This window comes from Phyllostomus discolor, chromosome 3 (genome assembly GCF_004126475.2).
Source record: "Phyllostomus discolor isolate MPI-MPIP mPhyDis1 chromosome 3, mPhyDis1.pri.v3, whole genome shotgun sequence".
In the NCBI taxonomy this organism is placed as follows: domain Eukaryota; kingdom Metazoa; phylum Chordata; class Mammalia; order Chiroptera; family Phyllostomidae; genus Phyllostomus; species Phyllostomus discolor.
In genome coordinates, this window is record NC_040905.2 from 205,340,090 (window position 1) to 205,353,044 (window position 12,955).

Here is a 12,955-nt window from a genome sequence, read left to right on the forward strand (position 1 = left end):
AATACAAGATAAAGGCAGGTGGGAGGAGGTTTTTGTGGCCTGAAGAGGGTGAGTACATTCATGCTGGAGTCCACTGTATTCAAGGCAATGAGTCAAACATCTTAATCTGTCAACAGCCAATAAAGTGGGGGTAATTCTTATGACAGAGATAAATTAAGTACTCAAGGACTAAAGCTAGTGAATAGTGGAGCAGACAGGAACCCAGGTCATACTGACCCCAAAGCCTATGCTATGCTCCTTCTGCTGAAATATGAGTTCAAACAAACTAGCACAAAAGGAAAATAGTTCCAAATTTTCCAATATACTTTTCTCTTCCTTTATATTTCTGTTTTCTCTTTCTTGGTAACCCTTCTATGTAACACTTCCAAGCACAATGATAACATTTCCTCCCAGTTTATGGCTCATCTCTTCTCTTAGACCAGGGTTCTCAAAGTATGGTCCCTGCATCTATGCAACAGTGAAATCTGGCCAACACAGGCGAATGAATTCATCCCTAATAAGAATAAATAATAGCAAGTCATAGATGGGACAAAAAAGCAGAAAGCCAAGAGGTAAAGCAGTAAACTTCCTTATATGTGACTTCTATTAACAACTTTTTTAATTGGGGTATAACTGACAGACAATATTGTATTAAATTTAGGCATACAACATAATTCAGTATTTGTAAATACTGTGAAATGATCACCACAATAAGTGTAGTTAACATCAAATTAACAATTATTAAGTTCCCGCAGCTCTAACAAGAGATTCATTCCATGACCATCCTACATCATCATGTCCAACATCAATAAAAAAAAACTTTTACACTCACCTTCTTTATCAGTAACTGACCAGGAGTATTTCTGAAAAGGCTTGCTAGATGGAAGGGGGTCCATCTCCAGTACTTTATAAATTTGGCCAAAGGCTGACAGTCTTAGTGCATGCTGAAGAACAAAAGATTATATTTATTCAAATTTCAACAGCCATTTATAAAGCCCTTACAACATCTACGTAAAAAGACTATCCATTAAATGTTCATGTTATGATGGAAAAGTCCCTAACAACAGGCAAGAAAAAAGTATTTAAATGGAACAATTAAGAAAATAAAGTAACAATATCCCTCTAATACAGTGGTGTCCAACCTTTTGGCATTCTGGCTCACACTGGAAGAAGAGTTGTCTTGGGCCACACATTAAATACACAAACACTAAAAAAAAAACAACTGATGAGCAAAAAAGAAAAAAAACTGTGCATAATTTTCATATTTGCCATCACAGATAAGCAAAAAAAAAAAAAAAATCCTCACATAATAAACCTAATTATGCAGCAGTCCTCTCAATAATCTTTTAAAATTGTTGAGCAGGTCCCAAGTTTGTGATCACTAATACAGAAAATGTACATATCTAAGTAATAAAATGTCACTGATTTTTAAAATACTTTTTATTATAAAAGAAAAAGAGGGCAACATAAAACTAGTGGGATTGTATTTGAGAAACTAGTGCACCAATATCTCTTTTGACAGAAGTAGTTGCAATTCTCAGTGAATTCTCAAGGTACTCATCAGATATTTCAGTTATTTTACTCTTAATGTATTTTATTCTTGAAATTAATTGCTCACAAATGTAGGTGCTGCCGAACAGCAATGACAGGAATAAGGAGTGACTGTGAGGCAAGGGATATTTGTCTCTGGAAGACAGGACCTATAAAAGTCTAATAAAGAGAGATGATCAAATTTTAAGTTGAATGTCAGATTGCAGCTCTATACATTCCATTTGAAAACTAGCAGGTAACATATTTATGTCGACTGAAAATGGAGTCACAAATATAGCAAAATATTATTTTCCCAGAAATCTTAAAATCTGTTTTCAAATTCTTGTATCAAATTGAAAAGCAAGTCTGCATATTTTTTGCTGTTCACAGGACTGTGTTTAGCCAACATGTTGAAATGCATAAAATTGTTTGCCTTAATTTGAGCTTGCCATAATTTCAGTTTCATTTGGGGTGCTGCTATGGTTTGAAACATGATCATCGTAAGTTGGTTTTCACCTTAAAGATGCATTTTTACCTCATTTAAATGAGCAGTTAAATCCACTAAAAATGCTAAATCTGTAAGCCAGTTTTCATCATCAAGTTCTGGCAAAAATGTGTTTTTTGATACCATAAATGACTTGATAACACATCACAAATCATAAAATCTTTTTAACCTTTGGCCTTGACTTAGCCATCTTACTTCTGAAAAGTAAATGATGTTGCCATAGTCAGTGTCAGTACTTTTAAGGAATTCCTGGCATTGGCAATGATTCAGTCCCTTGGCTCTTATGAAATTCAGTCTTGATGATGAGTTGCATGATGTCATCCACTTTTAAAGTTTTTGTGCATAAATTTCCTTAATGTACTGTGCAATGATATTTCACCACACATGAGTTTTGGGCAGCAATTGCATCATCTCCTATTAGTTTTACAAGCCCTCTCTTTTCCCTACTATTTCCAGGTCACCATCAGTAACTATACCAGATATGTTGACAATGGACAAAGGAAATCACTTTAACATATTTTTTACTGCTTCATATAAAACTCCTGACTTAGTTGTGTTTTTTAATGGCACTAAAGGAGCCATTTCTTCAGTGACATTATGCTCTTCATCAATACCTCTAATAAAGATGGCAAGTTGAGAGCTGTACCTATAGCATCAGTGCTATCCTCCATCGCCAAAGCATAAAATTTAAAATTAGCAGCTTTATTCTCTAAACTTCTTTCAATAGATTTTCCAGTTTCTTCAATTTGCCTGGCTATAGTCTGGTGACACAAACTGATTTGAAAAATATCCCCCTTTTTACAGGGCAAATTACATCTGCTAAGCTGTAATTACATCTACACATTGCTTAATAAACCTTCCATCAGTGAATGGTTTTAATTTTTTTACTATTAAATATGCTTGCCCTGGCTGGTGTGGCTCAGTAGATTGAGTGCTGGCCTGCAAACCAAAGGGTCACTGGTTCAATTCCCAGTCAGGACACATGCCTGGGTTGTGGGCCAGGCCTCCAGTAGAGGGTGCACGAGAGGCAACCACACATTGATGTTTCTCTCCCTGTCTTTCTTCCTCCCTTCCCTTCTCTCTAAAAATAAATTAAAAAAAAAAAAATGCTACGACACAACTAGTTTTTACAATGGAATCTACCCAAGTTTAACTTCTGGAAAAAAAATTTTGTTGAGAAGAGACTTTGTTTCAGTTCTGCTATATTTTGTCCTTACAACACAATCCTTCATAGGTATTGAATGTGGCAGCATGTTTTTGCATAAAATGCCTTCTAAAATATAGTCTTTGAAAACTTGCACAAATTCCCTACAAATTAAGTAGAGTGCCTTACTATTTGTCTCGACAAAAAATTAGTCACCTGTCCACTTTTCATCAAACAATCTTCCTTCATCCATAATTTTTCTTTTGGGGGGTTCTTTTTTCTTTTGAGACATTGTAGAAGCCATGTTGGGATTTAAAAAATAACAATAGATAAAGGACTTTATTTACTTCTATTATGAAAATTAACTGACAGGAAGATAGAAAGCAAGGTTTGGGCCCATCCATAGCCCTCTCAGTTGCTGATATAAGGCAAGGTAGAAGGTCAGTCGTAAAGCATGGCAGGCAATGAGTGAGATGCTGCTGAGGTGTGGAAGTACCTTTAATAACCAAGTCAGAATGCTTACCTGACTTCTAAATAACATTAAATGCCTAACGTTGCAATGGCAGGTTGAAATATTATCGATAATCGCTGCCCCGCTACGTCACCACGAGCACATGTAATGTGTGATGGTGTCAAAGCCACTGTCTGCACTTAGAAGATAACACACTGGAAGCCGCACATCACCGTAAAATGGAAGGCACACGTGGGAACAAATAGCAAGAGCGTATGTACGTTTTTTTCATGACACTGAGACATGTAATCACCAAAAAAAAAAAAAACCAAAAAACAAAAAACAAAAAAAAGAAAAAAACCCCACCCTTCAAAATGTTTTAGGTAAATTTGTGATTTTGTGTTGGGCTGCATTTATAGCCTCTGTGGGCCATAAGCAGCCCACAAGCCAAGGGTTGGACACCCCTGCTCTAATAGATCACAGTGACATGCCTCATCCTCTACCTGGGCGCTGTGGGTAATATCTTCCTTTTGCTGGATGGTCATATAGCTCAGAGCATCTGTTGGGTCTCGCTCACATGGATCATGAAGACCAGGACCCCCTTTTGCAAAGGCAAAAGAAAAACACAAATGCCATTTAGAACTGAGTTTAAAAATTTAAAAAATCTAACATGAGAGAGAGGAAAGAAAGAACAAAGAGGGAAAAAACTGAGAAACTACATAGGCCTAATTAAATAGAGTAAAAAGAACAATCCTCATTTTCAATATGTTAGTACTTAAATGTTCTCATTTAACTGGAAGTCACTTCCATGTCTAAGGCCAAAATTGGGTCTTACTCTGAAAGTTTAGAAACAGCATGATAAATCATCCCAAATCTTTAAAGGGATTACATATGGAAAATAAGACCAAATTTAATTTTTCAAAATTAAACACCAGACTACAAATAGAGTGAATATTACATTTTAACCAAATATCTGCATTTTCAAATTCAGAGCTCTAGATAAAGCAAATTCATAAGCAGACATAATACCTTATTAGTACCACTTATGTTAGTATATATAAAATATAAATTACATTTACTGAAAGAGTTTTATAGCATTATTCCAACATTCAAACATCCTCTTTCCTAAAATTTTAAGCACAACAACTTGCACACATCACTTTCCTGTGCAAAGGACAAATTTAACACATATTTAGAAAAATAAACCAAAATGAGATTTTTTCTGATTCTTCTGCCTCCAGAGTTTGAAACCCTTACCAGGAAGTAGTATTCCAGATGCCAAACACTCCATTACTCGTCTCAAGGCCTCCCCAGCGCCCAAAGGTCTATTACAAGTACCTATAGACTTTTCACATATAAGCTCTAGTGGCTAGAAGATATTAAATTACAAATTAGTACATGCATCAAGTGTTAAAAGGATTCCAGTTAAAAGTGAGCTGACATTTCTATCTACAATGAAGGCCAAAAAGGTGAAAGTCAATTTATCATTTAAGGCTCAATTAACTGTTTCCTCTAATGATCAACTTTTACCCCAACTACTGTTTTAAAATCAACTATTTTTGACAAAATATATTCAGAGGACATTTTGTTACAAAACCCTTAAGAACCCTGAAAATGTCACTTAAGAAATTATGGTCATCTAACTGATATAACAAAGATATAACAAGCCTTCATATACACTAGTAATAGCTAATAACTAATCAATGTCCAAACCCAGCCCATCTACCGCCCACATGATGTAGGAAGCATGCACACAGCAGGAAGACTTCATTTCAGACAGCCTGCCCAAGCCCTAAAGACTGATATCATTTAAAAGTAATAACTGCTATATTAACTTAAAATTACCCTTTATAGCTTTGTTTGTTTTATAATGTTCTTAATTTTGGTCTTGAGTAGGTCAGGCACAATGATTTCCAAATTAAGTTTTGAAATACATATTTATAAGCTATGCCCATAGGTAAAATGTACTGTTCATCTGACTTTAATTCCTAACGAATTTATTTTTAAGTGTCTGTACTTAAAGAAAAAGAAAAAGAAGGTGTGGGAGCCTTATACCAACATATCATGTCATTTTTGTCTTCAATGGAAGCAGCATGGGAAGAGAAATGTGCCAGTCAGGGAGGCTTTCCTGGGCAGTAGTGACTAGTGCAGAGCAAAGTGCCGAAGACATTCACTTGTAATAGGTATAGAAATTTTTTGTAAGAAAAAAAAATATCTGAGCCTCTGTGAGATGTATTATAAGGTAAAAGGGACAAGTTATATGCATAAAAAAGAATTCATATAAAAAGATGCATAATTCTTCCAGAACAATAGGCCATGCACATCTCAGCTAACTCAGAATATAGCCACTTCACAGTTGTAATTTCTACAGTATAGCTTCAGAATTTGCTTTTAACTAAATTTAAGTACTTACCCATCCTTTCAATGGTGCCCATGTGGGGACTCTGTTGCACAAATCACGCAGAATGCGAAGGACAATTACACATGATTTTAATCCATTTGCCCTTGCCTACAACAAACAAAATGATTCCAGTATCCCTGTTGAAATCCATTCCGCCCTAAAGCAACTGATCATGGACAGGCTCTTTAGAGTAAATACTAATTAGCCAGTCATTCATCAGTTGTCAAAAAAATATTTTAATCAAGTTATTAGAAATCATAAAATTATAGTTAAGAAAGGCAGGTTTTAAAGTAAAGGAAGCATATGAATAAAATTGCTTTTAGAGCCTCATGGCAACCTCATTCCAGGCAACTATCTAACCTTAACATTTAACTTTTCTCATACATGTCTGCACTTTATAAGCCACCATTTGAAATTCAGAGTACTAGGCCAAAAAGGGTTACATGATAATTAAACATCAACTATAACAGAAGTTATACTGGGCATTTTGCCTAAATTAACTCATTTATTCCTTCATTGACCCTAAAGGTAGAGAGTACCCACATTTCATACTTTACACAGAAACCATTAAGTGGAAGGTCTTCCAAATGAAACCTATGCAAAGCTACAGTAACAGGAAGATAATAGCAAAGAGCTAACCTGAAACCATTTGGCATGCCGGAGAGATGCCAAGGCGTTCAGACACTTCTGCCTGTCCAGTAAGTCTGGAGGGTCCTTCATCGCAACCTTTTCTAATGGGGAAATGGAACAGAGAGAGAGAGAGTCATAAAATTTGACCAACGGGTTCCTGTCATATTACCAAGCAATAAAAATTTTAAAAGAGCAGCATTTGAGTGAACCAATAAAACTCCCAGAAGATTTCATGATCTGGTTTTGTTGTTTTTTAAACAAAACTACATGCACTGTGATTACTTAGGTAAGAAGTCCTTAGAGCCATCCCGAGCACGAGTCCCACAGGAGCCCGAAGGCAGTCCTCGCTCAGTGAACAAAGCAACGGCCACTGCTACGCACGACCTGGGATCTCATCAAGCATGTGCAGAACATCAGGGGCCACAAAACAGGCACACGGCGCTTTTTCCTTTGGCAGGATGCGAAGAGTAGAAAGCTGGGACCAATGCAATAGTAACTCTTCTTTATAGAAGGAATCTTAATCACTAATCAAGTCTTAAGGAAAACTGGGGCTGTTTTATGCAATTAATTTGAGATCTACTAAGATTATACTGCACATGGAAATTTTATTTTTTTACAACTAAATAAACTCATCCAACAAAATAACCATTAATAGAAACTTTACCCCACTGATGAAAACTGTTCAAGTGTCATCTTTGAGCTCCCTCATTATTTCTTTTCTAAACCACAATTACCAAACCTACAAAAGGGAAACACACTGAAGTACATTTTGAGTTTTATATTATATACCTTTTTTAAAGGCTGCAAAGAATATTACTTAATTACAGCTATTTGACTTGCTTAACATTTTAAAGATGAATTAGATGGCCCAAGATAGAAAAATCAAACATGTGATTATTGAAAAACATCCATAACTGAGAAAAATGTCACATGATACTAAATCCAAGTTTAGTAAGCCAAATATATTCCCTCTAAGCTATTACAAAGTGGGTTTTTCAACATTTTGAAGACTTGTTGCATTATTTAAATGCACAAGACATATACAAATGTTTCTTAGGGAGTACTTCTTTGTTTAATCCAACTAAGTCAGATTCACCATTCTCTTTTAAGAACTGTTAGAATCAGGAAAGCCCACCAACACTTCTCACTAGTATAATACTAATTCAGACTTGGCCGTATGTTTGTATGGCCAACTGATGCAATGTAAATATTTTAAAATAAGAGACAGATGATACTTTTTGGTTTCCTGATTTACTACAAGATTCTATTATGACAAATTTACTATATATTACACTTGGTAGCCTGCCATTAACTAAAACTGAAGGCATAATGCCCAACAGAGAACAAATCTATTAGAGGAAAAATTGGGGTTCTCTTTGTAGGCTGCAACACTCTAAAGGCTGAAATGCTACACACTTATTTTCTGACCAGGCAAGCTCTACACCAGACATTCGAATTGTTTCACATTAACCTCTGCCAAAAATTCCCAACACAGGGTCTCACTTCACTACCCCTTTTTACTGACAATATGGGAAGCCTCAAAAAGGATTAATGTGGGTTTTCTTGTAATCATAAAGAAATATACTATAGATATTCACTTCATAGGTGTTCTTGTTCCTGGATTTGCTCAATTCTGTCTTTATATGACAAAAAAACATACAACTCACTCACTTTAATGCTGTTATATCAGAATGTGTAACTGTGATCAATGCAAGCGCCTGTGTAAAGCTCACATAGCAGATCAAACTGCTATAAATTATTAGAATCTCTTAAAAGTTAGACATGACAAAGGTTGACTGACTACTAAGTGATGTAAATCCCAAGAAAAGGTATGAACTGTACTTCGTTTTCAAGATCTCAGTCTTTAAGTTAAGAATAAGGCAAGCTTACTTTCATTCTATCATCTTACCAAGTAATGTTGGGAAGGGGGGCAGTGGAAGAGAGGAGTGGACAGAAGTTTGAAGAGGAAAAGACAGGGCAAACCAAAATTCTCTTTGAGATTTCTGGTACTTTCGTCCAATGGTCAAAACTTACAACAATAACATCTTATGCTCACTGCAACACAGATATTTTTACAGGGGGACAATGACAAAAATATTCACATAAGTCCTTTCATCCCCAAAGTCAGATGATAACCACAAACTCTTATTTTAAAAACAACAAAGATATCAGCTTGCTACAGACAGTCAACATGTGGAGGCAGTAGCTTCTCCTAAAAACAGATGGGGGACAGGCAGCGAACAGGACCTGCACCAGATTCTCTATCATATATCACCATGTCTCTTCATGCTCTGACAGTCAAAAGCCAGAAGAGCCAAAATGTTTCCATAGTTACAAGATGGGACACAGTAGAGAAAATGTAATAATTCATTTTATCTTCCTCAAGGTTTCTTATTTTAAAACAATGTAAAAAAAGTTTCATATGGTACCATACAGTACTACTTTGTAAGTCCTGCTTCCCTATTTCCTTTATATATTAATAATACAGAGTTTTATATATTTTCTCTTCTTTTAAGATTTTGTTTATTTTAGACAGAGGAGGAGGGAGGAAGAGAGGGAGAGAAACATCAATGCATGCATGGTTGCCGCTTGCACACTCCCTAATGGGGACCTGACCTGGCCCGCAACCCAGGCATGTGCCCTGACTAGGAATCGAACCGGCGACCCTTTTGTTCACAGGTCAGCACTCAACCCACTGAGCTGCACCAGCCAGGGTCAGTTTCAAATATTTTCATTAAGAAAAATTACTCAATGTGGCAATCACAGAAATGCTGCTGTAAAAAACACTACTACTTCCCATAGCGGAACCTCAAGTTTAACATTTTTGTATGAACTTCAATGTAGGTGTTTCAATTTTGTGGGGAAGCAAAGCTTTTCTGATAAAAGGCATCTTGGAGTCTTTAAATTAGAAACAATGGAACTGTGGGACATTTCATTTTTTTCCTTCAGTGACCAGTAATTCAGGTAAGAAATAGTATAGGGGATGGGCTTGAGGAGTGACAAAAAAGCCAAAAAGCAAAGAAAAACAGGTTTTAAAAATTTATTTCTCAGTAACTGGCATCAGGGCATGAAGGTACATAAAACATTCTGAACAAGAGAAGCACTGGAAAACAAGCATATTATGCCTAACTTTATTTGGTCAGAGGTTAGATCAGTGACCAGAAACACACTGTACTACAGGAAATGGTCAGTTTCTCTCAATTTATTACATGAACGCTAACTGTCTTCCCATTAACAAAAACAGCCTGGACATGGGGCGGAGAAAAGCCAGAACATGACTATTAAACAGGAGTTATATGTCTGGAACCTGGGCTCTTCAAAGGTAAAATAATGAGCTGGGTTATCACGAAGGCCTCCTTGAAAATATGGATGAAACTGAGCTACTGAGTACATGCTGATAGAACTTTCTAATTAGCCTGAAGATATCCTAGCAGCCCCTTCTTTCAATTCCTTGAGGCTTTGTGGAGAGCAGACATTATTCTCCAAGCCACGGCGCATGCAAAACACCAGGCCACAATAATGTGTACAGGTAAATAATGCAGTACTAAAGTAGATCAGAAAGAGCTCTGTTCTCCTAACTTACAGCAGAAACGTCCCTCAGTACGACTTTTTTCAATGCCTCAGAGTAGAGAGTTGGCCACCGAAAAGATAATGACTAAAGGTTTTGCACTGGATAACACAGGTCTAGCAGCTGGGGAAGGCAGGAAATAAAGCCTGCAGCATTGTTATAATCCCAGTTGTGAGACTCCACCTAGCAGGACTCACACCAGCGAACTTCTGTCCAGATGCATCAGAAGTGTGCACTGGTACCGACACGTGAAAAGGGACTCTTGGGCAGTTTCTCTGGGAGCCCCCCAAGGTCTCCCCCAATACTCCCCCCTCCAAGGACAGAGGTTTGTCTTAGCCTCAGCCATGAGAGTGTCTGTAGTTTCCCTATCCACCTGGTTTCAAACTGCACTGTAAACATAACAAACGGATTTATCACCCTCACAGCAAACATACTTCTGGTTTAAAATCACGAGCACCAAAAGCAGCTAAGATTGTGTGATGCTCAGAAGAACCAAAGCAGCAAAGGCATTCCTAACACTCATCCTAGGCACTAATAGGAGAGTGGGCAGCACTCCGAACTTATAGGAGCTATAAGTGTACAATGTGATACATTCCTCATTCATAAAACAGGACAACTGCCTACCTCAGATGGCTGTCGTGAGGGTTAAAGTAAGTCATGTAGGAAAAACTGCTTATAAAATAGTAAGTTATTTTATACCTTAACAGAGCTTGAATTCTGCAATGTCTATTGTTAATGCTTCTTACATACTGGACAGTCCTATTTAATCAAACAATATGCTAGCTACAATTTTTTTTTATTGCCTACTATGTATTAGGTAGCATTCCAGGTGCTAGAGGAAAAGGATAAGGTAGGGAATGATACCTGCCCCCAATGAATCATAGGCTACATAAACCAGCCCATTATTAGCACTGCAGCAAGTATAGAATACTGATTCCAATACTGCACTTCATGGGGTTCTAGGTTCAGGTCTTCAAACCTATCATGCACACACTACTATCACTATGAGCTCAAGGAAGGGTGAGTAGGCGAGTTTGCACTGTAAATCTTTTTTGTAAGCTAATGCTATTTACTGAGCAACTAGTTTGTGCTGGGTATTGTAACAGGTCACGTTACATAAACTCATTTAATTTAACCTCAAACAACTTTCTCAAGTATTTATTACTCACATTTTTAAATGAAGAAATTGTCCAAAGTCACACAGTAATAGCAACTAATGGAATTAAGATTCATACACCTGACTGCCAGGCACTAAGGTCTGTGCTTTGTCCCCCATGCCTTCTTTAGCAGGAAGCATGTAATTATGGGGAAGCATTATTCTACAGGACCTTCAGGAAGAGGGTTAGGATATGGAAATACAACTGACAGCACAGCGGGGATCTTACCTGTGAAATACTAAACAATACCAAAGAGATTCACTGTGTACTTTGGCCCCTGAAAATGTAACTAGTCTGCAGAGGCAGCCCTGAGAAGAGTGTGATAACCTCACCTGTCCCCATCCTCCAGTTCTCTCTGCTTTCAACCACACTTTTTTGTCCCTTTTTCAATTTTTACCCAAATGTGTGGCAAGTGAAAATGGGCAAGAGAAGGATGTGACAGACATACATAAAACAGTCCATTTTGTGGGACGATAGAAGTTGAGATTCTACAGAAAAATACTGTGAAAAAAGTTACAATGTATTTTTTTAACTTTGAGAAAGAACATGAGTGGAGATTTTTTTAAGGGGATACCTCTCAGTCTTAAAAATTCCTGGGACCCTAATAATCTTGTGTTTTCACCTCATGTAGCTGAGAACTGCATCAAGAGGGGGAGATCTGTCTGGTGTGTGGAATCACGTCCCACAGAATTATACAGCCCAGGTCTCAAATGTTCAGTTACGCTGGATCCTCAAATTTGAGGAGTACACAAAACTGCTAGCACATATGAAAAAGCAAAACAAAACTGTTTTTGACAAAGCCCAAATTAGACAAAATGAGCAACTCAGAGGAGATAACAAGTAAGTCAAAAGCGCTGGGAGATTAAGGAAAACAGTAAAGCAAATCTTCAGGCCATTTGAGAGAATAAGAAGTAACGTGTATAGAAGAGTAGAGCCACGACGACTCTTGCACCTTGCCTATGCCACGCAACAACGGTGACACCAGCCAGTGAGATTCAGCTCATAAAGAGGTCTTTGGGAGCTTGAATAACTTGACCGCAAATTCCATCCTATAACTAAAACTGGTCTTCTAGTAAGGATGCAATACACTAAGAATCTGTTTTCAGTTTCTCTAAACCAAATTAAAGTAACAAAAGCACCAGACTAAACTTAAGGGTTATCACTGAAAACAATGACAAAATCCCATGTAAGTACACAAAACCCTAAGAAAAAAGAAGCCTGACATTCTCTTAATTCTTTCAAAGACATAATAGAAGGGATGCCTACAGCTACAAGCAAACATATAATTAATATAATCTTTGGCAATTTCTGCCTTTTTCTCATCTCTCTATACTCAAATAATTTTTAACAATACCTATAATTATAACTCTACTTAGAAATTGTTAGTTTTACACTAGGTGGGTCAAGTAGAACACAGCTTACCAGAATTAAAAGAATTATCTTGATACTTCAGAAATCATTTATAGTTCTACAGTTAATGATGAACTGAAAAGCTGTTAAAGAAATTAAGCCATTTAAGATCGGTTCTGCAGAGATGTTAGAGATACTATATACAGCAAATAAAAAATAAAAAAAACACACACGCATAAA

The 12,955-nt window shown here is 36.8% G+C and overlaps 1 protein-coding gene across 4 annotated transcripts in view; it reads right to left on the minus strand.

Moving 5' to 3' along the window:
- LOC114492427 (spermatid perinuclear RNA binding protein) overlaps positions 1–12,955 on the minus strand; it is a 127,214-nt gene that overhangs the window by 37,412 nt on the left and 76,847 nt on the right. For all 4 annotated transcript variants that reach the window (XM_028506722.2, XM_036022193.1, XM_036022191.1 and 1 more), the window contains 5 exons: positions 6,650–6,741; positions 6,023–6,118; positions 4,867–4,978; positions 4,113–4,210; positions 812–923 (listed from right to left, as the gene is read on the minus strand). In XM_028506722.2, the coding sequence (XP_028362523.1) occupies positions 812–923; positions 4,113–4,210; positions 4,867–4,978; positions 6,023–6,118; positions 6,650–6,741 (510 nt within the window). The remainder of the gene's footprint in view (positions 1–811; positions 924–4,112; positions 4,211–4,866; positions 4,979–6,022; positions 6,119–6,649; positions 6,742–12,955) is intronic.